We start from the raw sequence: 26,349 nt of genomic DNA, 5'->3' as shown, positions 1-26,349 counted from the left end.
CATTTACATACAGAGTAGATAAAAGGAAATCTCAGAAGGGAGGTCCTACCAGAGACAGGACTGGGGAAAACTGCTTGTTAGATGTGAAATTTGAGTCTTGAAAGAAGCCATCAACCCTAAGAAGCAGAAGTAAAGGATCAGATTACTCCAAGCATGGGGCACAGACAACATGAAGCACAGAGTTAAAGAAGCAATATCATATAGAAGACACAGCAAGTAGGCCAGTGCTGCTGGAATGATGAGTGATTGGAGCAGTGGTAAGGTAAGAGGGGGCCAAAGTTGTGAATAGCTTTATATGCTAAACAGAGGAATTATATTTGATCTAGAAATATAGATCATGTCATCCCTATTGCAAATAGATTCTAGATCAGATATAATGACTTCAAACTTTGTAATGTTTGCCATCTGTGAGGTTCTGTGATACCTCCATTATAAAATTAGACATGAGATTCAGAACAATTAATTTACTATAACAGACCCAGAATTTATAAGTTTTCTGATTAAAATCTAGTGTTCTTTTTTCAAAATCCAATTATCTATGAATAATGCTGCAAGATAAGGAGTTTGCCTTACCCAATGACCTCCACAGTTCTGTCATAGCTTAAGGAATGTGGGGGTAGAATTTTGGGGGATTGGGAAGTAAGTAATTTAGATCTATAGTTTAGGACAAGCACTTTGGCAGCCAAGTTCATTGGATGACAGACGAGTGAAGAAAGACCTGAGACAGTGAGACCATTTAGTAGACTATTGCCTAGGTGCAAGGTGAGAAGAGGGCCTGTACCAATATGGTAGCTGTATGAGTAGAAAGAAGCAATACAGGAGCATTATTCTGAAAGGTAGAAGCTCTATTTGAGTTGAAGATGATATTAGGGCTGTGAATGACTGGGAAAAATTTGGTGGTAACCTCAAAAGTAATAGGAAATTTAGGAAGAGAAGGGAGTTTGAGGAGAATGATAATGAGTTCTGTATGAGACACATTGAGTTTGAGATGAGTCATCCAGTTTTAGATGTAAAAAAAGACATTCAGTAATAATGGCATTATCTGGATAAAGATGGATAAAGACAAAGGTTAAGTATATAGATCTGGGAATCATCTGAGGAGACATGGTAATTAAATCCATGGGAGCTGATGAGATCACAAGTTAGATAGTATATTGATTGATGTTTGTCTTTCATTCTCCAAGAAGACCATGACATCAGGGAGGTGATGCCATGAAGAGCAAGTGAGTGAGGGGTTGCTGTGCTAAGTCATCAGATATAAATCAAGATGACTAAAGATGGCCTTGGATGCAAGGTAATTAGGGTTAAGTGACTTGTCCAAGGTCACACAGCTAGTAAGTCTCAATTTTCTGAGGTCCTCCTGACTCCAGGGCTGGTTCTGTTTACACTGTACCACCTAGTTGCCTCCAAAAGAGAAGAGGGTTCAGGAAAAAGTGTGGGCTAGGCACCTCTAGATAATGGGCATGATATGGATGTAATAGCTAGCAAAGGAGATTGAGAAGGAGCAATCAGGGAGAGAACCTAGGGAGAACAGTTTCAACAGACTAGACTGGAGAAAGTATTCAAGAGGAAAAAGTGATCAAATGACAGAGCTTGCAGTGTCAAGAAAAATGAAGTTTAAGAAAAGGTCATTCAATTTGTAAATCAGAAAAATCATTGGTAATTTTAGCAAAAGTATCTTCAATTTAATGCTGAGATCAGGAGATAAATTGAATAGAGGTTAGAAGTGAGTAAGAATAGGTGACTTTCTCAAGTAGTTAATTGAGATATGAACTAGTTAGATCAATTAAGGATTTGAAATGAGATTAAATAATATAGCCAATATGTGGCAAAGGTCAGAAATAATCCCAGGTGTTCCCTACTCCAAAATCAGCTCCCTGACTACTATATCAATGCAACTCTCATTTATAGTTAGTCATATAATGTGTGTGTGTGGGGGGATGATTCTTACATATATATATATATATATATATATGCTTCGGCTGTCCTCTGAGGTTGCTGTAAAAAAAAAATCCCATTATTGCCAGCTGCAAACTATTCAGCAATTAAGTAAGAAACTGGATGAAGGCCGCCAAAGTGGCCTTTAACAGTAAACAGCTGTTAAATGGTGATCACCTGTTGTAAACCAGTGTCCTATAGGCAAATACCTTCATATCCTATTGCTGAATGACTCCCTAAGCCAGATGCTTCTTCCATAGCAATCTGTGGTGAAACTTTATCCACCAGCATGAGCAATTACAAGGTTTAGCAAGCTGATCAGGGACATAATTTGGTACATTTTGATCCTGAACTTTATCACATGCTGTTAACCCTTGAAAAGATGAGAGTTAAGGGTTCTTTGTTGTAAAAGGGCAACAAAGAATGACAGTGAAACAAAGTCAAACGAGAAGAGAGAGAAGGAATCCCTTAACAAATCATGATGAGGGAAATCACCCAGTTGTAGGCATTCCTAAGGAGAGCTCGCTTATTCTCAGTGAGGAACTCATATCAACAGAGTTCCTGACTTAACCCTGCACTTCTTATATGTTTATTGGAGAACACCTAGCATTCACTGCTGGACATAATTTCTATTGGGGTCTATACACCAAAGACAGTCCTAGCACCTGACAATAATTTAGGAGATCCTTGATCAAACTTCCTGGAAAGGTTATGTACTTGTCTAAGATAAACAATGATGAATGGAATACCTCTCTTCTTTCCCCTACTCATTCATTACCTTAGTCAAAAAGCAATATATTTTTTCTTGTCATTTAAAATTAATCTGTCTTTAGATCATCTTAGTTGAGATATTTAGACATTTAATAATAGAATTGGAGTTAAAAAAGACTTTAATCTCAAATTTATTTATTTTATTTTTTGTAATCTCCTTATTTCATTTTTAATCTCTCCCCCAACTTCCCTATTTTAAAGTGAGAAAACTGGGGTTCAGAATGGGGTAGTGACTTGACCAAGGTTATATAAGAAGTTTGTGACAGAGTCAGAATTCAAACCCATTTCTATTGAATCCAAGCCAAGGATTTTTTCCATTACTCCTGAAGAATAAACCATATTCAGTGAAGGGTCTTGTTAGGTCTGTATCTAGAGTATGTGTAAGTTTAATTTCCAATCCTTCAGGCAGTGAGTTTTTATTTTCTTTTGTTATGTAGTCTGCCTCTAGGGTTGCCTCTAATGAACTCTGGCTGTATAAGCCTAGACAAGTTATTTAACCTCTCAGAGACTCTAGGTTATTCTAAAACTGTAGATTATGAAACAGATGCTAATCTGCATTGCAGAGGTTGTTTTCTTATCTGGGAAATCACTAAGGAAATCAGAGGTCCAGTCAATGAAATTTAGGAGTGTATATTGAAGCAAAATAATCAGTAGTCCACTTACACAAATCAGCATGAGTTCATTGAGAACAAGTTGTCCACACTGGTCTTATTTCCTTTTGTTTTTTTTATTAGATTTTTCAAGGCAATGGGATTAAGTGGCTTGCCCAAGGCCACACAGCTAGGTAATTATTAAGTGTCTGAGACCAGATTTGAACCCAGGTACTCCTGACTCCAGGGCCAGTGCTTTATCCACTGCGCCACCTAGCTGCCCCTCTTATTTCCTTTTTTTAAATTGTTTTTTGAATTTTAAAATTTTTCCCCCAATCTCGCTTCCCTCCCCCTACTCCTCATAGATGGCAGTCTGATAGTCTTTACATTGTTTCTATGCTATACATTGATCAAAATTGAATGTGTTGAGAGAGAAGTCATATCCTTAAGGAAAAAAGAAAATGTAAGAGATAGCAAGATTACATAGACACCTTTTTTAAAAATTAAACGTAACAGTCTTTGGTCTTTGTTTAAACTTTGTTTAAACTCCACAATTCTTTCTTTGTATACAGATGGTATTCTCCATTGTAGATACCCTAAAATTGTCCCTGATGGTTGCAAGATTGATCATCAACGCTATGTTGCTGTTAGAGTATACAATGTTTTGGTTCTAAGTCATCTTACTCAGCATCAGTTCACACAAATCCTTCCAGGCTTCCCTGAATTCCCATCCCTCCTGGTTTCTAATTGAACAATAGTGTTCCATGACATACATATGCCAGTTTGCTACCACAAACAGGGCGGCTATGAATATTTTGGTACAAGTGATGTTTTTACCCTTTTTCATGATTACTGGATCAAAGGGTATGCACATTTTTATTGCCCTTTGGCCATCTTATTTCCTTTTTGAACAGATACAAGATCCAAGGGAATTTGTATATATTGTATATTTAATCCATCAATAATAAACATTTATTATTTTTCTTTTTTTGTGTGGCAATCAGTGGGTGGTCCAGGGTTAAACATCTAGTAAATGTCTGAGGCTGGATTTGAACTCAGATTTTCCTGACTTCAGAATTGGTGTTCGATTCTCATTTCAGGATCTGTATTTGATCGTGACCTAGCTGCTCCTCAGTAAGCTTTTCTTAAACACCAACTCTGTCAGGTCTTGTGCTGGGGCATCCAAAGATAAACTCATAGTTATCACTGAGTTTATATCCTTTTGGGGGAGAAAAATGTGTAGATATATAGATATATTCATCATAAATACAAGGAGATTTTTATATGCAAGGTCTTTCAGTCAATCAATAAATATTTATTATGTGGCATAGTGCTAAGAGGATACAAAGAAAAACAAAAGACAAAATTTTCCCTCAAGGGGCTTACAATCTAATGGGGAAGACAAGCAAATCAATATACAAAAAGCAATTTACAAGAAAAATTGTAAGTAAGCCACAGAGGGGGTCACTCGAACTAAGGAGTTTGGGGGGAAGACTTCCTATAGAAGATCTTGAAGGTATTTAATTAAGGGCACTTGTTGCAAAGGAGTGAGGCAATTCAGGCAAGGCTTTTGTGTAGAATGTGGTTCTTGAGCTGACCTTTGAGGAAACCAGGGAATCTAAGTAGCTCAGGTAAGGAAGGAGTACCAGTTTTAGGCATGGGGGGCCAACCTGTGCAGAAGTAAGAAAATGAGGAATGAATTATTATGTTTGAGGAATCTTATGGAAGCCAGTGGGACTTGACCCTAGAATGCAGGAATAGAAATAATGTATAATAAAGTCAGAAAATTCAGCAAGGTGTTTGATAGTTTCTGGTATTCTTGGGTTCAAGTGGATCATTGATCCAGGAAGAAATCCTGGTGAATAATTCAATAACTTCTTCCCAGGCAGATACTTCTGGTATCTTTTACATTGGTCAATAAGCTTAACATTAATTTCCTTGAGAAGGCTGAGGGTATTTAATAAGGCTTAGTAAGTACATGGAAAACACTAATTTTAGCAAGCCTAAGGGTATACATACATTCTCTCATTCTCTCTCTCTCTCTCTCTCTCTCTCTCTCTCTCTCTCTCTCTCTCTCTCTCTCTGTCTCTCTCTCTCTCTCTCTCTCTCTCTCTCTCTCTCTCTCTACCCTACAAAGAAGATTGAATTACTAAGAAAGAGAATGATGTGTTGATTAGAAGTTTGGTGGTAACCTTAATTTTCCATGCTCTCTGCCTCCCAACCTTTGCTCTAATCTTCATCCATTCCTCCAAAAATGGAGAGAGAAATGTGGCCTTCTGAACAGATAATCACTAAGTTACTGTCCTAGTGGGATAAGCAAAGATTGAAAGATTCCCAGGGATGCCTTCAGAGGAAGACATTTTCAGACCTGAACAAAAAGCAGAGACTAAAATTGGAATACCATTAGCATTATTGCCAAAGGAAGAGAAGAAAAGAAGGCAATGGTACCCCGTGTATAGTAATGCATAGGAAGTTCATGTTTCTGATGTTCTTCCTTCAGTTTGTCACTTAAATAGGCTGTGTGTGTTAAGGGCTACATGGGAAGATGAATGACTAGAATTAGAGAATCTGGGGTCAAATTCTATCTCTGAAGCTGACTGCCTGCAGACCATAACCTTTCTGAACCTCATTTTCCTCTTCTGTAAAATGAGGGGGTCAAATATCTCAAGTCAACAAGTATTTATTGCTATGTTTCCAGATACTGTTCTAAGTTCTAGGAATACATATAAGAGCAAAAAGAAAAGCTGTCCTTACTTTCTGTGAGATCACATTCTAACCAAACAAGATAACACAGTAAAGGAATTTGATGGCCTCCTTGGTCTCTTCCATTCCTGGATCTATAGAACTATTAATTGAACAAAAATGACCTTGACTCTAACTAGGATCTCTGACCTACTCATCAGTTTCCCTGAGAATTAGAAGTCAAATCATGCTTTCTGAAGTCTCTATGTGAGATCTGATGGTCACTGGGGATGGTGACACTTTTTTTTTTTAACAAATTGGCTAATCTTTTTAGAAAGATTTTATTTATTATTTCATTTATTTATTTATTTTTATTATTTTATTTATTTTGAATTTTAAAATTTTCCCCCTAATCTTAACATTTTTAAAAAAAAATTAAAGGTCTTTGGTTTTTGTTCAACTCCACAACTCAATTCTCTTTCTCTGGATATGGATGGGATTCTGCATCATAGATACTCCAAAATTGTGCCTGATTGTTGCACTGATGGAATGAACCAGTCCATCAAGGTTGATCATCACCCCCATGTTGCTGTTAGGGTATACAATGTTCTTCTGGTTCTGCTCATCTCACTTAGCATCAGTTCATGCAAATCCTTCCAGGCTTCCTTGAATTCAACAAATGGGCTAATTTTGAATAATGAGGATCTTGTCCTGGGACAGAAAGCCATAACTTCAGTCCTGCTCTATATCATGGTGCCACTCCTTTCTCTGAGACTTACTATTCTAGATTAACCTTGATGGGGCATGAATGTGCAATTATGCCCCAATTCCAAAAACTTACAAGTTAATGAGAGTTTACTCAATATTTTCAATATTAAGAGCTTTCCTATACAAATGCTCTTTGTAAATATAATGAGGGAGAGAAGATTGACCACTACTACTGGCCAGTCTTTTGAGTAATGTCTGCCTGCTGCCAACCAGCAGAAACTCATGACCTTTATATACCATTAGAAAATCCATCCTTGATCCCCTCAAGTAGCTGATGCCATCTGGGAAGCTGACCTGATAGTGCCAATGCTGATTGGGACCTCTAGAATATCATATTTGGTGATACCCACAGTAGGGTGTACATGTTCCAAATAGTGCTCAGTGGGTAGTGGATAATCAATAAGTCCTTACTCTCAACTTTCTGGGGGCGGGGAGAGAATAGACCTCATAATATGTGTTTTGGTAAACATCTGCAGCAAAGTTTCCAAATTCCTGGATACTATTCTCAAATCTCCCTCTTTCTTTGCTTTAATCAATTCCTCCTCTACACTCTCATCTTAGCATTCATCTCCAGGAAAGTCCATGTCCCTTCGGAGCCTGTAAATTGTCTTTTATCTTTTCTCAGCTCTTTGTGAACAAATATCTTTTTATTCGTTGTATCTGTTCATCCAACACCTGAAATAGTGGCTCTTGGCAGATCTTGAATATACATTTGCTTATTGATCCAAAAGAGCTCAGGGTCTCATAAAGAAGATAAAAAGTATACACTGAATCCATTTGGAAATAGTTATTGCCTACTCCTTTGTATATATACATTCATGATAGCACTCAGAGAGATGTTTTATCTCACTTTATCCTTCCTGGTGTGTGAGTTCCAGCTCCTAATTTCTCCATAGTGGGATAAGGATGATAGTTGGGGACTGAAAGCATTTCAAGAATCAAGACAACATGGAAGCAGCTTCTATGCCTCTGGGTGTCATTCTTACCATTATAGAAGGGGAGAGATAGATGCCCCTGTGATATGCAGATCCCCTGGCTATACCACAGAGACCCCTTTTCAGTTATAAGGAAGCAGGTTACAGGGTGTAACCTGCTTCCTTTCATGTTTTTCAAACACATCTCTCACTGGCATAATGCCTTGATGTAAATATAGTTGAATGAAACAAGCCAAAAGGTTTGCCTTCAAAACCTAGTTCCTTACAGCTGGTATTCTCATAAGGGAATAAACCATCTACTACATCCAAATAGAGCCTGTTCCTTTTCTCTCTTCCATATCAGGATCCTAGATATTGGGAACTGAATATGGATCTGAGAATGGTCATGGATTTCAAGCTGGAAGGGTCATTAAGGAACATGAAGTTCAAACCTCTCAATTTATAGATAAAGGAACTGAGGACCAGAGATGCTGTAGTTTGTCCAAGGTCAGAGACAGGTCCTTTCATACCATATCCAGTGCTTTTATCTCTAGTACCATACTGCCTATAGCTTTTCCACATTTAATCTGGGTTCTTTAAGTCAAATCATATAATCTCAGATTTGGAAAAGACCTAAGAAATCATCTTGTCCCACCTAAACCTGAATAGGAATCATCTTTCTGGCATCCTTGAGAAATCTTTATTTTCAGGAGTCACATCCATCATCCACATAAGAACTCTTAAAATATTTGATGGTAGTTATCATTGAGTAAAATCAGGTAGGTCTTATGGAAAGACCACTGGAAATGTAGAATAAGGAAGAAAGGATTTGAATCTATGCTCTGCTTGCTTTCTACAAATTTGTGACCTTGAGCAAGTCCTTTCACTTCTCTGGGACTTGAATTGGACTAGATGACTTCCAAGGTTCCTTGTAGTTTGGGAATTCTAAGGTGCTACAGACTAGAGCCAATGAATTGTTGATTGGAGCATAGCTCTAGAACCAGAAGGTATCTTGGAGGCCATTTACTCTAACCCTCCTCTTTTTACAGATGAGGAAACTGAGGGCCCATCATGATGAGGTAAATCATCCAAAGTCACATAGATAGTTGTAAAGTTCAGAATTTACATTCCAGTCTTCTGACTTCCAGTGTAGTTGATCACTGTTACCTTGTCCTCAATTCAATTCAATGAAGCAAGCATTTTAAATATCTACTATATTCATAGTGCTTGGCACAGAATGGGTGCTACATAAATGCTTGTTGATGGATTACAAGGAACTTCTAGGCACTGAGATTACAGAGGCAAAAACCCCATTCTTGCCATCAAGTAGCTTACATATAGATAGCTTACATATGGCAGGCCCCTTTATAACTTCTCCTGAAATGGCCATCACCTCATGCCTTTTTCCTCTTTAACTATCTAGGAGCTTCAGAAATATGAGCAGTTCATCTTTGCAGATCATACCAATGTGATCCAGGTTGAAAATGTCTATGAGGAGATTTTGTATCAGACCATCCTTGATGAAACTTTGAAAGGTAAGGGGCAATTCTTAGTCTTGGATGTGCTCAGAGGTGAGTACTCCAATTAAGAAAGGGAAAATCTGAAACAGGTTACAAGTCAATTTAAGACTGTTATCAACAGATACAGAAGGGGGAAAGGAAATATATATAATATGGATTTTCCTGAGCAAAGAAGGCAAAAAGAGAAGAAAGAAATGAGAGCATAAAAGGAGAAGCTAATAGATTAATTTTCTTCCAGGCAACTGCCATTTAAAGTCTCTGGGTCATCCCAAATAAAGACAAATGCCCAGACCTTCCCCCTCCCCTCTCATTTGATGAATGACACTCTCCTCAGCAGGAATAAATCTCACTATCAGTGCAGTTCAGGATGGGGAAGAAAGACCTTTCTGGTTGAAGTTCAGTCTTTTCCTATGTAAAGAACTCTCAGACTCATCTGTAGAGCTTAAATACATTCCTTCTTCCTGCTTTACCCTAGCAGAGATTAGGGATCTGTGTAATCAAGTTACCTAGCTCACAGAATCAGATATATTAATGGACTTAAAGTTTTTTGTAAATCACTTATCAGTGCTACCTACTGCTGTCATAGCTCCATGGATTTGAGCCTAGAGGAACCTTACCTAAACCATATGAGTAAAGCACCTTAATATTTGCAAAGTCATCACATATTTTATTTCATTTGATCTTCTCAACAATTCTGGTGTGTTGCTATTATTAAATAATTTTAGATGAGGAAGTTAAATCTGAGAGAAGTTAAGTGACCTATCCAGCGTTACCCAGCTAGTGTCATTAGAAAGAATTCAAACTGCTTCCATCTAGTCTAACTATCTAATCCATATGTAATGCCCATAGAAACATTTCTGGCTAATGTGATTGATCCATAAAAGGTTTCATGCAGGAGGGAGGAATTGAGATGGCCCTAGAAGGGTGTGTGGGATTTGGTTGGGAGGATACTTGGGGTTCTGGTTGAAAACATAATATCCAGCCTGCTTAGGGTAGAATCTAAACTTTTCCTTTCATTTTCTGGTCCTACACAGTGATAAAGGAAGCTGCTGTTCTCAAGAAGCACAATCTTTTTGAGGACAATATGGCCCTGCCCTGTGAGAGTGTGTCCAGCTTAACTGATCTAAAAACCCCCTCTGGGTCCAATCAAGCCAGTCCTGCCAAGAAATCATTGACAGGTCTGCAAGCAATTTCAGACCATGAAACTTCAAGTAATGAAGTGTTCCTTACATCAGAGGAGAAGAGCCCAGAGACCCAATCCGAGGGTGCATATCCCTCTGCCAGAGAGGAAAGCATGTCTTTCCTCCTGTCCAACCCTTCTCTAAGCACCAGTGAGAACTTGATTAATGCTGGGCAATTAATTGACCAAGTCAATTCATCCCCTTCAATTCTAGCAGCCCAAGAGGAAAAGGCCGATCTCCCAACCACAAACACACTTACTACAATGGATTTGGGAGAAAATTCTCAGAATATGAATCAATCTGAAGAAAAACCTTCTGCCCCAGGCTCCTTGAGTGAGATCAGGAACTTGTTGACAATCACTATCGAATTGCCAACAGATCCTACCCAGAAGGAAAAAGGAGAAGCCAAGGAGAATGATGTGAACCAGCAAGGGAAAGAAGGTAGGGAAGGGGAAATGAAAGAAGACAACCAAATGAACAAAGAGGACAAACCAACATCCGCATTACAATGGGAAGACTGCAGTTTTGGTGATACCAGTGCCAAACTGTCGTTTCCTTCCAGTCAAGAGACCAGTGATACAAGTTCAATGCAGTTTCCAGAAGTGGGCCACTGTGGTCCTCAGCCAGCTTGTGTAACGCTCTCAGGAGAACACAGAGAAGAGACAACAAAGCCAGAAGTCACTAGCAGTGTCTGGTATACTGAAGCAGATAATTGTAAAGTTTCCCAGAGTGATCAACTGCTACCAATGGAAGCCAGTGAAAGTGGAGGGGGCACTTCCGAGTTGCAAGAAATAGAAAGAGCCCAGCTCCAGCCCAGCCCAGCAGGAACTGAGATGGAGAGCACGTCTGCCTTTTCTCTTAAGAGTAAGCTCTCAACTGAAGAAGATTGCATTTTGAGTGATGACCACACCAAAATGGAATCTACTGAGCAGAGCTTCATTCCTCTGGAGCAAGAGAAAGAAAATTAATCCCCTTGCCCAAAGGCAGATACCCAAAGATACAGAACCCCAAAAGCTTAACAATGTTGGTGGGATGACTAGTGGCACTGGATATTTGAAAATGGTTCAAGCATGAAAAAACAAAATCTCCTTGTGAAAGTGCCTAGGAGACCCTTATAGAGCACCCATCAGAAAACTAGCCCAAGTTAATTGGACAGAGAATTTCTCTGTGAAACAAATAAGCCAAGAATTAGTAGGGGTCCTTTTAGGGTCTGCACATAAGATTCTACTAGAAAATATTACAAGATCTCTTACTAAAAAGTGAAACCAAAAGGAAAGCCTTAGTTACAGTAGTCAAGCAGAAGCTCTCGATGGCAAAGCAAACTGTTCTGCGCAAATGATTAAATCATTGCTTCACTTTTCATAGGAATTTCTAAAAGAGTGGATTGTAATTGTTTGAGACAGGCAGGGAAAGAGGGAAGAGAGAGGAGAGAGAGAGAGAGAGAGAGAGAGAGAGAGAGAGAGGGAGAGAGAGGGAGAGGGAGAGGAGGGGGAAGAAAAGAGGGGGAGAGAAAAGGTGGGAGATGCAAAGGCAAACAAGAGGGGGCGATATTTATGAGTGGGAAAACACTGCTCTGGCTTCACAATCCACTCTACATTTAGGTAACATTGACTTCTATGGCACTTTAGAACTCTCTCTCTCTCTCTCTCTCTCTCTCTCTCTCTCTCTCTCTCTCTCTCTCTCTCTCTCTCTCTCTCTCCCCCTCTCTGTCTCTCTCTAATGCAAATGTTTACAGTAATGCCAATTTTCATCATCCATTAATATTTCAGCTTCACTTTCTCCTAAGAGTTCATCAATCATCCACAGCTAAGCTGAACAAAACAGCAAACTCATTAACACAGACAGTCGTTGCAACAAATTGAGGCCCATATGTGTTAATTATGTTATAAATGTAGGGATCTTAATGAGGGAAAACTGAAAAGTCTTAAGAAAGATTGTAGCCAATTAAACTTATTCTCAGACTCATTAACCCATTGGGCTTGTGAATTTCTTGCCATTACCTGTTACCTTTGTATTTGTCACTTTGACTTTTGGTTTTACTTTCAACAAAGATTTTTATTAGGCTGCCTACTCTATATCAGGTACTATGTCAGATTCTGGGGATAGAATGATAATACATTGAACAATTCCTCCTCTCAGGGAGCTTACACTTACTTCAGGTTTGGGGAGTGAAAAAGAGACAATATAACATTGTTTTTATAACTTTGTATTGGGGGAAGTTCAGATTTGGCAGTGAAAGTTCACTTTACAGTTGTGAAGTTCAGTATAAAGGACAGTTACTCTTCCTTATTTATAGTCTGCAGAACCAATCTGAGCTGAATTGACTACCTGAAAAAAAATCCAACCAAAGTAAAAGCTCAAAGTAGATTTAGTCTGAAGAGGGAAAAAACATGGTTTTTAAAAACTGTTTGACAGACAAACATTTTTCTATGGATTCTATCTTATGTCACTCCAGAAAGTGAAAAACGAAAAAGAAAAAAATGAAATTACATAGCTGTTATAAGATTCAAAATTTATACTAATCAAAAATATCATTTAACTTGTCAGTAGAGTGATAGGATGGATGTTGGAACTAGCAAAGGACCATACAAGTCGTTAAGACAAACTCCTCAAGTTATAGATGAGGAAACCTAGGTCCTAAGAAAACAAGTGACTCAGCCAAGGTCATGCATTGTCAGGGCTAGGACTCATGCCAAGATGTCCTGACTTGATACTCAGTACTTTTCCCCCCACTGGTTCTTGCTACTTTGACCAGAAGGTATAGGATGATTGTTCCATTTCATAGTGGAATCTAAGAACTATAATTTTATCAATATTGGGAAATCCCTCCACTATGCATATTGGCAATTTATAGTCTTGAGAGTTACCTAGGGGACTGAGAGGTTAAACACTTTGCCCACAGTCCCAGTTAGTATCTATCAGAGGCAGGCCCTGAACATAAATGTTTCTCACTCTTCTACCAATAAATGTTTCTCACTCTTCTACCAATTCATATTGCCTCTTGTGCCTTTAATAGGGATTTCATTTGCTTCTTTTGTGATTTTTAATCAAACCTGTGATGAACTAAGCATTCTTAAGGGCCTTTGAATATTATCCTTGGGTTTACTGATATATAACAGACTAGTTCAATATATGGAAATTCACACCAATGTTTTCTTTTTTATCACAGTCACTTTTATGCATTAATTTTAATAGCTGTGTGACTCTCAACTGGTTTTAACCATGTTGACATGGGAAAGGGTGATATTACCTACAGATGGTTTTTTATAATTTGCATTTTGTCCATTTGTAACTTTCATTATGGATATATATATATGCTTTGCAATGAATACATGTAGCAAATTACCTTTTCAGAGAAAGATTTTTGAGAGTCACCCTAATAGATTCAAATTTAGCAAACTGTCCCTGAAGTCGTGTAAAAAGATTCAGGATTCTTTGGAACGGACTTTTTCCTGAATGATGTCTCCCATATTTGAACTCTACTTCTCGAGGGAGCCAATAATTATTTCAAGAGGCATAACAAAAATCTTTGGTGGTAGTGGGGAATGTATTTTTAGACAACAAGTATTTTCCATTTGCTTTCAATGTTTAAATAGCACAGAAGAAAGGGGAGTATGATGTTATAAAATCAGTCAATGGTGGTGGTGTTGGGATAATAAAAGCTTGGGAACTTTTGCACCTATTTTTTTCAGGACTGAGGGCCAAACCTTCTGAATTCTGTAGTGATTCTTTTGTAACAGATTTAAGAAAACAAAATATTTTACTTAAAACCCTACTTCCTGTAGATTGTTTCATCTAATTTCTACAAAAAGTTAATAAAATTCAAAACACTTTATAACCATCTATTTTCCTTATAAGGTGCTTATAAATCAATAAAATGTTTCTCTTTGAAGAATGGTCTAGATAAATTTTTTGCTTGGTTTTTTAAACACAAATATGATCCTTGATTGATTTCTTGTTAATATTAACTTGGAGCTGAGCTAATCTTTCAAAGATGTGGTCCATTTTTCCTTTTCTGTTGGGATACCAGTGGGTGGCAGATGTAATGCTGATGTGGTATTAGATAAATGTACATGGGCATAGTGGAAAGAGCTCTAGATTTGGAATTCAAGGACCTGGAATTGAATTCTGACTCTGTTCCTCATTTCTGGTATGACCCTGGGCAAATAACTCGATTTATTTGTTCCTTAATTCTTCATCTGTAAAATAATACAGTTTGAGTACATGGGCTCTAAAGTTCCATCTGGCTGTGGTCCTATGGATTAGATTGAGCTTGAGTTTAAATAACAAGTTACTTCTGTTAGCCTATAAAAACAGTTCTATTTTCAATTGGGATCACTTAAAAAGTTTCTGTGTCTCACAGGAAAAAGAATAAAAAGCATTCACTAGGCAGTTTTTCTATGTAGCATTCTCTCTGGTTCACTGTCCTTTTTGTACTGGCAAATTGGGTCAACAGAGAGCAAGTGACTACTTCTCTCCTTATGGACCTAGAAGTAACCTTGAATGGTTTGAGATGTTTCTAATACAATTACTCATGAGTCCTCATCACTATCTTACCCACTTTTTATTAAAAAAGTCAGAATTACAAAGAGATTTTACTTTAGTGGTATAAAACCATTTGATATAAATCCAATTCTCCCAGTAGTCTGAGGCACATTCTCCCATAAGTACAAACAGGATCCAGGGAGAATAGTCTCAAACATAGAGATTACATGTGACCAAAGAGTAATATTATAGATCTGAATTATTAGGAGTTCATTTCTCCTTTTTTTATTTTTTTCTTATTTTTTTAAATTTTTACTTATTTTTTATTCTCATTTTGGACAAATAATGTTTTTTTATACATTAATAAAATATTCTTGTTTAAGAGTAAACAAAATACCCCCTCCCCCAAAAAAATATAGACTCGCTTGAGCAATAAAGGGGAGAGAAAAAAATTAAAATTTAAATTTAAAAAAAATAGTAATAATTGTAGGTATGGCCAGGTTGCACAGTGGTCGGAGCACCAGCCCTGGAGCCAGGAGCACCCGAGCCCATATCCGGCCCCATACACCCAACAATCACCCAGCTGTGTGACATGCAAGCCCCAACCCCACTGCCCTGCAAAAACCAAAAAAAGAAAAAAAAGACCTAAAATAAAATAAAAATAGTAATAATAGTAGGGGCGGCTGGGTAGCAGACAGAGCACTGGCCCTTGAACCAGGAGCACCCGGATCCAAATCCAGCCTCAGACATCCAATGATCACCCTGCTATGTGGCCCCAGGCAGGCCACTCAGCCCCATTTGCCTTGCACCTCCCCAAATAATAATAAAAAAATGTGCTTCAGTCTGTGTTCCAACACCACCATCTCTGTCACAGGTTGACCACATTCTTTATGATAAGTCCATCACAAAACTTACTTCCATATTTTTCTACTGTTGCCATTACTGATAGCAACTCCCTCCTTTCCTACTTCTCCACTACCATGTACTCTATTTTCTCTCTCCTTTCACTCTGACTCTGTAGGGTAGCTGAGTGGCACAGCAGACAGATCCTCGGCCCTGGGGCCAAGAGGCCCTGAGCCCCCATACCACCCCTTAGGCCCAGCATCCACCTCGTCCTATGGTCTGGGACAGGCCTTCCAATCCCAGCCCCTTGCAAGAAGTAAAAAAGAAAATGTGTTATATCTGACCACTCTCCCCCCGTGGTCCATCCTCTCTTCCATCACTCACATCCCCCCTTCCCCCTTACCCCCCCCTTCTTACTCCAGATGTCTATACCCCATTGAGTATATATGCTGTTTCCTCTCCTAGCCACCTCTGATGAGAGCAAAGTTTCCCTCATTCCCCCTTGCCTTCCCCCCTTCCATATCATTGCAATAGCTCATTGTAATAAAAATCTTATTATATAAAATATCTTGGCCTATTCCCCCCTCTCCTTTTTCTTTCTCCCATTGCATTTCCCTTTTTTTCTATTGACTCCATTTTTATACCATATTTTATCTTCAAATTCAGCTTTCTCCTGTGCTTCATCTATGAAAGCTCCTACCTGCTCTATTAACTGAGAAGGTTCATATGAATATTATCAGTGTCATTTTTCTATGCAGGAATACATGCAGTTCATCATCATTAAGTCCCTCATATTTCCCCCCTCTCCTCCGATCTCCGTGCTTCACCCAAATCCTGTATTTGAAGATCAAACCTTCTCTTCAGCTCTGGCCATTCCAACAGGAACATTTGAAATTCCCTTGGTTCATTGAAAGTCCATCTTTTTCCCTGGAAGAGGACATTCAGTTTTGCTGGGTAGTTGATTCTTGGTTGCATTCTAAGCTCTTTCACCTTCTGGAATATTATATTCCAAGCCCTACGAGCTTCTAATGTAGTTGCTGCTAAGTCCTGTGTGATCCTGATTGCAGCTCCATGGTATTTGAATTATGTCCTTCTGGCTGCTTGTAATATTTTGTATTTGACTTGAGAGTTCTGGAACTTGGCTATAATATTCCTGGGGGTTGGCTTTTTGGGATCTCGGGGAGATCAGTGGATTCTCTCCATTTCTATTTTGCCCTCTGCTTCTAGGATATCAGGGCAATTTTCCTGTAGTAATTCTTTGAAAATGATGTCAAGGCTCTTTTCCTGATCATGACTTTCAGGTATTCCAATAATTTTTAAATTATCTTTCCTAAATCTGCTTTCCATATCAGTTGTTTTTTCAATGAGATGCTTCACATTTTCTTCTAATTTTTCATTCTTTTGGTTTTGAAGTATTGAATCCTGATTTCTCATAAATTCAGCAATCTTCCTGAATTCTATTCTTTGTCTGAAGGATTTGTTTTCCTCAGAGAGCTTTATTATCTCCTTTTCCATCTGGCCAGTTCTTCTTTTTAAAGCATTCTTCTCCTCAATAACTTTTTTTGGTCTGGTATTTTTTTAAATTTATTTTTATTAAAGAAATTATTTGAGTTTTATATTTTTCCCCCAATCTTGCTTCCCCCACCCCACAGAAAGCACTCTGTCAGTCTTTACTTTGTTTCCATGTTGTACCTTGTTCCAAATTGGGTGTGATGAGAGAGAAATCATATCCTTAAAGAGAAGAGAAGTCTAAGAAGTAACAAGATCAGACAATAAGCTATCTGGTTTTTTTCCCTAAATTAAAGGGAATAGTCCTTGCACTTTGTTCAAACTCCACAGCTCCTTATCTGGATACAGATGGTACTCTCCTTTGCAGACAGCCCAAAATTGTTCCCGATTGTTGCACTGATGGAATGAGCAAGTCCTTCAAGGTTGAACATCACTCCCATGTTGCTGTTAGGGTGTACAGTGTTTTTCTGATTCTGCTCATCTCACTCAGCATCAGTTCATGCAAATCCCTCCAGGTTTCCCCTGAAATCCTGCCCCTCCTGGTTTCTAATAGAACAATAGTGTTCCATGACATACATATACCACAGTTTGCTAAGCTATTCCCCAATTAAAGGACATTTACTGGATTTCCAATTCTTTGCCACCACAAACAGGGCTGCTATAAATATTTTTGTACAAGTAATGTTTTTACCCTTTTTCCTCATCTCTTCAGGGTATAGACCCAGTAGTGGTATTGCTGGGTCAAAGGGTATGCACATTTTTATTGCCCTTTGGGCATAGTTCCAAATAGCTCTCCAGAAGGGTTGGATGAGTTCACAGCTCCACCAACAGTGGAATAGTGTTCCAGATTTCCTACATCCCTTCCAACAATGATCATTATCCTTCCTGGTCATACTGGCCAATCTGAGAAGTGTGAGGGGGTACCTCAGAGAAGTTTTAATTTGCATTTCCCTAATAATGATTTAGAGCATTTTTTCATATGGCTATGGATTACTTTGATCTCCTCATCTGTAAATTGCCTTTGCATATCCTTTGACCATTTGTCAATTGGGGAATGGCTTTTTGTTTTAAAAATATGACTCAGTTCTCTGTATATTCTAGAAATGAGTCCTTTGTCAGAATCATTAGTTGTAAAGATTGTTTCCCAATTTACTACACCTCTTTTGATCTTGGTTACATTGGTTTTATCTGTGCAAAAGCTTTTTAATTTAATGTAATTGAAATCATCTAATTGGTTTTTGATGATGTTCTCCAACTCTTCCTTAGTCATGAACTGTTCCCCTTTCCATAGATCTGACAGGTAGACTAGTCCTTGATCTTCTAATTTGCTTATAGTATTGTTTTTTATGTCTATGTCTTGTAACCATTTGGATCTTATCTTGGTAAAGGGTGTGAGGTGTTGGTCTAATCTAAGTTTCTTCCATAATAACTTTCAATTATCCCAGCAGTTTTTATCCCAATGGCCAGACTCTTTGGGTTTATCAAACAGCAGATTACTATAATCATCTCCTGCTTTTACACCTAGTCTATTCCACTGGTCCACCACTCTATTTCTTAGCCAATACCAAATAATTTTCATGACTGATGCTTTTAGATCGGGTAGGGCTAAGCCACCTTCTTTTGCACTTTTTTTCATTAAGCTCTTGGCAATTCTTGACTTTTTATTTCTCCATATGAATTTACTTACCCTCAATAACCTTTTGAACTGTTTTATCTATTTGACCTATGCTGGTTTTTAACATGTTATTTTCTTCAGCATTTTTTTGGATTTCCTTGACTAAGCTGCTGACTTCATTTTCATGTTTTTCCTGCATCTCTCTCATTTCTTTTCCCAGTTTTTCTTCTAACTCCCTCATTTGATTTTCAAAGTCTTTTTTGAGCTCTGTCATAGCCTGAGCCCAATTTCTGTTTTTTCATGGAGTCTTTAGATGAAGGAGCTTGTGCTGCTGCTTCTTCATACTGAATGTTTTGATCCTTCTTGGGCTCACAGGCAAAATATTTCTCAATGGTGTTCCTCTTGTTTCTCTGCTTGCTCATTTTCCCAGCCTGAGCCTGGTTTTGTGGTGCTTCCTGAGCTTTTGGGACACTTCCATAAGGGTCTCAGTGTGTGAGGCTCTGTCCTCCCTCCTGGTCTGTGAATGACCATATGGGCCCCATCTGCCATGGGGCTGAGGTGGGGGGGGGCCTGCTGTTCTATGGGGGGGCCTAGACTGCGATCAGGATCTGAATGTGGTCAGAGCCCCAGAGTCCTGTTCCAGGGACAGAGGACAGAGCTCAGCAGTCTCTCTCTCTTCACTCCCCTCCCTAGGTTCAATGGGCTCATGCCCTGGGGGCTCCTGCTTACCAGCTCCCCCTGCTTCTGTTTCCTGGATCTGGACTGCCTTGGCCAAGCTGCTTTGTGCCCTGGAGGCTGGGTTTCATGTGCTCACTGTGGCAGAGGTCTCCCCCAACTTCCCCCAATTTGTGCCCTGTGCTCCCGGGAGCTAGGTCAGGAAACTGCCCTCGCTGCTGAGAGCCCTGGCTCCCAGTGCCCTGGAGCTGCCTCTGGTAGGCTAAAGTTCTTTTGCTCTGGCGTGCCACCCCTCTGGCAGGCCACCCCTCTGACCCCTGGGAGCAGAGCCTTTCTGCTCTTTTCCAGGTTACCTTGAGTAGGAGAACTGCCTCTCTGTGGGTTCTGTCTCTCAAAAATTTAGTTAGAGTCTTTAGTTTAGCAGTTTTATGAGAGAGTGCCTAAGAGAAGATCCTCTCTTGTTGCCATCTTGGCTCTGCCCCCATTTCTCCTTTTTAAAAAGTTTTCATGAGGTGGTACAGTGGATAGAGCACCAGCCCTGGAGTCAGGAGTACCTGAGTTCAAATCCAGCCTCAGACAATTAATAATTGCCTAGAAGTATGACCCTGAGCAAGTCACTTATCCCCATTGCCTTAACTAAATAAAATAAATTGTTTCGAAAGAAAATAATCATGAGTGAGGAGATACAGTTTTTTTTTTAAAGTCTTCATGAAGTTCCCCTGGGGTAAAGCTCTTGGTTGGACTCTAAAAGTTCATACCCTTGTAGACTTCAGAGGTGCCCTACTCTCTGCCCCCAAAGAGGTTATGTTTCCTGAAGCTGCCTTTCCTTGTAGGTTTAGTTTGTTTTCTTCCAGCTCCCAACTCCCAATTCCAAGTTAGGCATACTGATAGCTACTGATCCAGTCTCTTAATAATATAATGACATGGTAAGTGTGGGATAGGAGCTGTGTAAGAGGGAAGTGTGTGATACTCCCTAAGGGATCACTTCAGTCTGATCTCTAGTATAGGAACAGTTTACTCAAAGAGTTCTCAAAATTTGACTGTATCTAATCCTTTGAACAATTCCTAATATATTATCAAAAGTGAAATACATATAAGCAACCATTTAAAAAATATTGAGTCATGGAATGTCAGAACCGCAAAGGACCTTGCAGGAATAATAATATTCTGTTTTTATCTGACTTCATCCAAAAACCTTGAACTATTTCATACCTCTCAAAGTAATTAGGACTATGGTCACACCTAATTTACACCTTTGATGGATTGATTGGTTCTATTAATCCAGAAAAAAGTGGTCTCATCTGATAAAGGTGTCGGGACATTAGGTATCTTGTTAGTTCTTACTTTTAGTTCAAGCTTGTCAGGGATGTGCTGGTGACTATTTTGCAATCAGGTCTCCAAAATAAAGTATGCATTGCACACTTTTAAAATTAATCTACAAAATTAGCATTTGTCTCCATTACTTTTTAAGTCTAGACAATCATCCAAAAAAATGCTTACATTGATAATTTAACAATTAGCTCTTGCCAACCAGTTTGATTGATTCCAACTTATCCTGGGTTTGGATTACCACTTTAAATAAAATGGTTTATTTTTCATTTGTCAAACATTTGTCAAAATGAGGCTCAGGAATCTTTGTTGTCTACATCAGTGTTAACCCTTCCTAATTATACAGTCAGAATTCTCTTCACAATTTATTTCAAACTGAAAAGGGACAAAACAGAGATTTTTGAAAATTGCTCAGAGGAAGAAGAGTTTGTAAAACATATCCATTGGAAATAAGAAAGTGAGAGATACGACTTCAGGAGAGGGTGAAGAGTAAAGTTACTATAGAAAGGTTAAAAATTCCAGGAATCCCCCCACCTTTGCCCTTTAATTAATGTGGAAGATGTAGAAGACCTATAGCTGATGTATGCATGAAAGGCTTTCAAAGGTTCCCTGACATTTCTGGTAAGTTTGACCTCTATCATTTTGTCTACAGAGAATTTACTCGGCCACTTTATAGAATCAGAAACACCCAGAGCTGAAAGGGTTGACATCTAGTCCAACTTGAGCTTGAACAAGAATCTTCTCTACAACATACCAGAAAATCAGTTGAAGACTTCAAGTGAGGAATAACCTGCTACCTCCCAAGGAGCCTGTTCTATTTTTTGGATACCTCTTATTGAGAAGTTTATTCTAATCATGGGTCTAAGACAGGTCTTTCTGCAACTTCCACCTGTTCTCCTGGTTCTGCTTTTAGGGGTCAAATGGAAGTTTTAAATCCTCTTTATGGCTTCCTTTCTACTATTAAAAAAAACTACATTGGGGATTCCCCCAATTCTTCCCTTCTCTAAGGTTCAACTAAAAAAATCCTTAATGAACTTTGTATGGCATCCTCTCTAGTCCCCTGAGAGTTCTGGTTATTTATGTTTGGACATGCTCCCATTTGTCAATGACCTTCCTAAAAATGTGACAACATTTTGTCCTAACTTTATTATAAGGGAGGACTCAAGTTTGAGGAAATAGGTGGAGGTGAAGAGGATGAAGGTATGGTTTCAGAAATGACTGTGAGGTGAAAACAGAAAGCATCAACATTTTTAATGTACCACCTGCCTCCTGACAGAGTGGCAATGGGACTCAATCTGCAGAATGAATCATGTTTTTATTTGACATGGTTAATATGAGGATGTTTTGCTTTTCTATATACATTTTCTGGGGCAGATAGTGGATATGCTGCTGAGTGAATAATCAGAAAGATTATCTTCCCGAGTTCAAAGCTGACATCAGACACTTAATAGCTGGGTAACCTTAGATGAGTCATTGAACCTTGCCTCAATTTCTTTTTCTGTGAAATGAGTGAAGAAGGAACTGGCAGATCACTGTATTATCTTTGCCAAGAAAACCCCAAAAGGGGTCATGAAGAATTGGATACAACTGAATTGACTGAACAACAAATTAATTTACTAGCCCTAGAAATTATGCTAGGATCCTCTGCTCTCCTTTTATCTTACAAACTCTAAGATGGAATAGTCATTTTCTCTTACAATTCCCATCCCTTCTACTCTGGAAATAAGTCCCTGCTCATGGGTTAGAATTTGGCCCCTGAAGGGTTGTGGGAAATCTGGGACACTATTACATTATTGATGGAGCTGTGAACTCATCCAACCTTTCTGGAGAGCAATTTGGAATTATGCCCAAAGAGCAACAAAAACATGCATACCCTTTGATCCAGCAATACTGCTACTAGGTCTGCAGAGATGATAAAAAAGGATACAAACATCACTTGTACAAAAATATTCATAGCAGCACTCCTTGTGGTGGCAAAGAATTGGAAATCAAGTAAATGTCCTTCAATTGGGGAATGGCTTAGCAAACTGTGGTATATGTATGTCATGGAACACTATTGTTCTATTAGAAACAAGGAGGGGATGGGTATTCAGGGAAGCCTGGAAGGATTTATATGAACTGATGCTGAGTGAGATGAGCAGAACCAGAAAAACACTGTACACCCGAACAGCAACATGGGGGGGATGATCAACCTTGATGGGTTTGCTCGTTCCATTAGTACAACAATCAGGGACAATTTGAGGCTGTTAGGGTTAGGGCTACAATGGAGAATACTATCTGAAAGTATTGTGGAGTTTGAACAAAGACCAAGGACTGTTACCTTTAATTTAGGAAAAAAAACCAAACTGATATCTTATTGTCTGATCTTGCTATCTCTTATACTTTATGTTTCTTCCTTAAGGACATGATTTCTCTTTCATCACATTCAATTTAGATCAATGTATACCATGAAAACAACGTAAAAACTGGCAAATTGCCTTCGGGGGGGGGGGAGGGAAGTAAGATTAGGGGGAAAATTGTGAAACTCAAAATAAATAAAATCTTTCTAATTAAAAAAAATTGGTCCCTGATACCTTTACTCTGGTTGGATTTTCTATTTTTTGAAGAAAGAAATTATTAGGGCAAGTTAAATCAGTTGGGGCGGCTAGGTGGCGTAGTGCAGCCTCGGACACTTAATAATTACCTAGCTGTATGGCCTTGGGCAAGCCACTTAACCCTGTTTGCCTTACAAAAAAAAAAACCTAAAAAAAATAAAAAGTTTATCAGTTACTCTACTTTTGTCATTTTCTTTTTTTTTTTTTTGCAAGGCAATGGGGTTAAGTGGCTTGCCCAAGGCCACACAATTAGGTAATTATTAAGTGTCTGAGGTCAGATTTGAACTCAGGACCTCCTGACTCCAGGGCCAGTGCACTATTCACTGCACCACCTAGCCGTCCCCATGCTTTTGTCATTTTCATGAAGAGTTGAAGCTCCCTATTACTTCTGAGTCAAGCTTCTGACTTTTTCTCTGAATTCTCCTTGTATTTTCCTCCTGGCCAGGTCTGTTATATGCTGCTACCAGAATATTACTTTCATTTCTCCTACCACTAATCCTCATCTAAATATTCTCTTCTCTTCTTTTGCCATTCAATTCTTAAATGTATTCCTATGGAATTATTTTCTTGACATAAAAGATTATATTCTATTTTCCTTTTTGAAATATTTTCTTCACAATTTTTCACAGATATCTATGAGATTTAATTGACCCCTTGTCAATGCTGCTTCTATGACATCAGTCCTTTTTTTCTTTTTCTCTACTCACTTGGCCACTTAAAATTTCTCACCCTATACTCTAGGAGCGGCCCATTTATTGCTCTCTAATCTCTAATTCATCCTTCACACAGCTGCCAAACTTCCTAAAACAGGGTTGATCATGTCACTCTTTCCACTTTAAGAATCTCAGCTGCCTCCATCATAAAATTCTTTGAATTTGGAAATTTGGCATGTAAAATACTTCAGTTTGGTTCTAGGCCACATTTCTAGATGTGTCCCAAATTATTCATCTTCATTTGGTCTATATCAGTCAAGCCAACCTATTTGCTTTTCCCCAAACTTTATCACTTGACTTGCTGTAAAGTCTTTGGTATCTCCATATCTTCTCTTCTTCCTTAGCTCTTTGAACCCTTCACTTACTTCAAGTCTTGGTTTATATGTCATGTTCTATGAACTCATTTCCTACCTCTTCCTTAGACTGGGTACTCTCCCAGTAGAAGCTAAACTCATCGGGAGGGGGGACATTTTGCTTTTGAATTTTTTCAGTCCTGGAAAATAATATGGAAAATGGAATGTTGAATTTAACTGAATCGAATAAAACTGTCTTCTCAGGAGGCAAGGTAAGAATGGCAACAGAACAAAAGAACAAGGAATTCTAGGATAAAGGGTGGTGTGCAATTGAACTAATTCCTCATAGGGTCAGGATTATGAAAGGAGAAAACTAAAGATGATGCTGAAAAAATTTTGTGGTGGGAAGGCAAATATCTACTGTGGAAATTTTGAAATAGCACATGAGGGGAATAAAATCAGGGAACAATGAAAGAATTGCCATGAATGAGTGAGAGTAACCCAAGTGAGATGAGATAACACCAATTTGAAATGGATTTGAACTATCTGTATGACTTATCTTAGTGGTGTTCAGCAAAATGTAAGTAAGAGAAGAAAAGGTGAATAGTGAGAGTAACCCAGACATCTGGAAAATTATAGATGGCAGCAGGACAAAGGATTAAGGAATTCTAGGGTAAAGGATAAAGTATGAAGGGAGAAAAAGAGATAAGAGGCATTATGGTTCAGTGAAAATTTACTGATTCTTAGAATCAGGGAATTTGAGTCCAAATCCTACCTTCCCCAGAGTATGTAAGATTGTATTTAAACATATTTCAAATTATTGTGTTAGTTTTAACATTGCCTATTTCATCTCAATCACCTTGTGAATTTCATTCTATTACTTTTTATTTTTATGAATATTTTATTTTGTCCAATTTTTTCCATTACAATTTCCATTTCCAATTATTTTTTCCAATTTTTAAATTTTAAATATTAAAGAAATTGAGTTCTAAATTATCTCTCTCCTCTCTCCTCCTCTCTCCCTGAGTTGTTAGCAATTTCACATAGGTTATACATGTGCAATCATGCAAAACATGTTTCTATAAAAGTCATGTTGTGAAAGGAAACATAGACCAAAAAACTGCAACCAAACTACAACAACAGAAAAGAGCAAAAAAGTTATGATGTTATCAGTTATTATTAGTTTTTCTCTGGAGGTGAATAGCCTTTTTCATTATGAGTCATTTGGGATGTCATTGTACTGCTGAAATAAACAATTATTCACAGTTGATCATTATATAATATTACTGTTACTGTGTACAATGGTTTCTTGGTTCTGCTCACTTCACTTTGTATCAGTCAATTTATGTAAGTCTTTCCAGGTTTTTCTGAAATCATCCTGTTCATCATTTCTTATCATATAGTATTATTATTATTATTATTATTTTAGTTTTTGGAAGGCAATGGGGTTAAGTGGCTTGTCCAAGGCCATACAGCTAGGTAATTATTAAGTGTCTGATTTGAACTGGATTTGAACTCAGGTACTCCTGACTCCAGGGCGGGTGCTCTATCCACTCTATCCACTGTGCCATCTAGCCACCCCTGTATAGTAGTATTCTATTACTATCATATACCATAACTTGTTCAGCTATTTCCCAGTTGATAGTTATCCCCTCAATTTCCACTTCCTTACTACAACAAAAAGAGCTACTATAAATATTTTTGTACAATAGATCCTTTTCCTTTCTTTAAAAAAAAGAATCTCTTTAGGATACAGATCTTCTGGTACATACAATTTGGTGGAAGTTTATAAAATAAAAAGGAGAGATGAACTTTTCACACAAATGTAAGCCAGATCTGCTGAATGTGTGTCATTGATCAGATCCTCTACAGTCATAACATTAATAATTTAATCCAAATTGTTGATTCAATAATTGAGGAAAACAGGAC

General features: G+C 38.3%; 1 protein-coding gene across 1 annotated transcript in view; it reads left to right on the top strand.

The window, feature by feature from the left end:
• Nucleotides 1-12,063, top strand: part of NIBAN1 (niban apoptosis regulator 1) — a 186,127-nt gene extending 174,064 nt beyond the window's left edge. The window contains exons 13-14 of the mRNA XM_074222223.1: nucleotides 9,087-9,198; nucleotides 10,218-12,063. Of these exons, the coding sequence (XP_074078324.1) occupies nucleotides 9,087-9,198; nucleotides 10,218-11,332 (1,227 nt within the window). The 3' untranslated portion in view covers nucleotides 11,333-12,063. The remainder of the gene's footprint in view (nucleotides 1-9,086; nucleotides 9,199-10,217) is intronic.
• The last annotated feature ends 14,286 nt before the right edge of the window (nucleotides 12,064-26,349 follow it).

Source organism: Macrotis lagotis, chromosome 2 (genome assembly GCF_037893015.1).
Source record: "Macrotis lagotis isolate mMagLag1 chromosome 2, bilby.v1.9.chrom.fasta, whole genome shotgun sequence".
NCBI lineage: Eukaryota > Metazoa > Chordata > Mammalia > Peramelemorphia > Peramelidae > Macrotis > Macrotis lagotis.
This window is presented reverse-complemented; position numbering and strand designations above follow the sequence as displayed.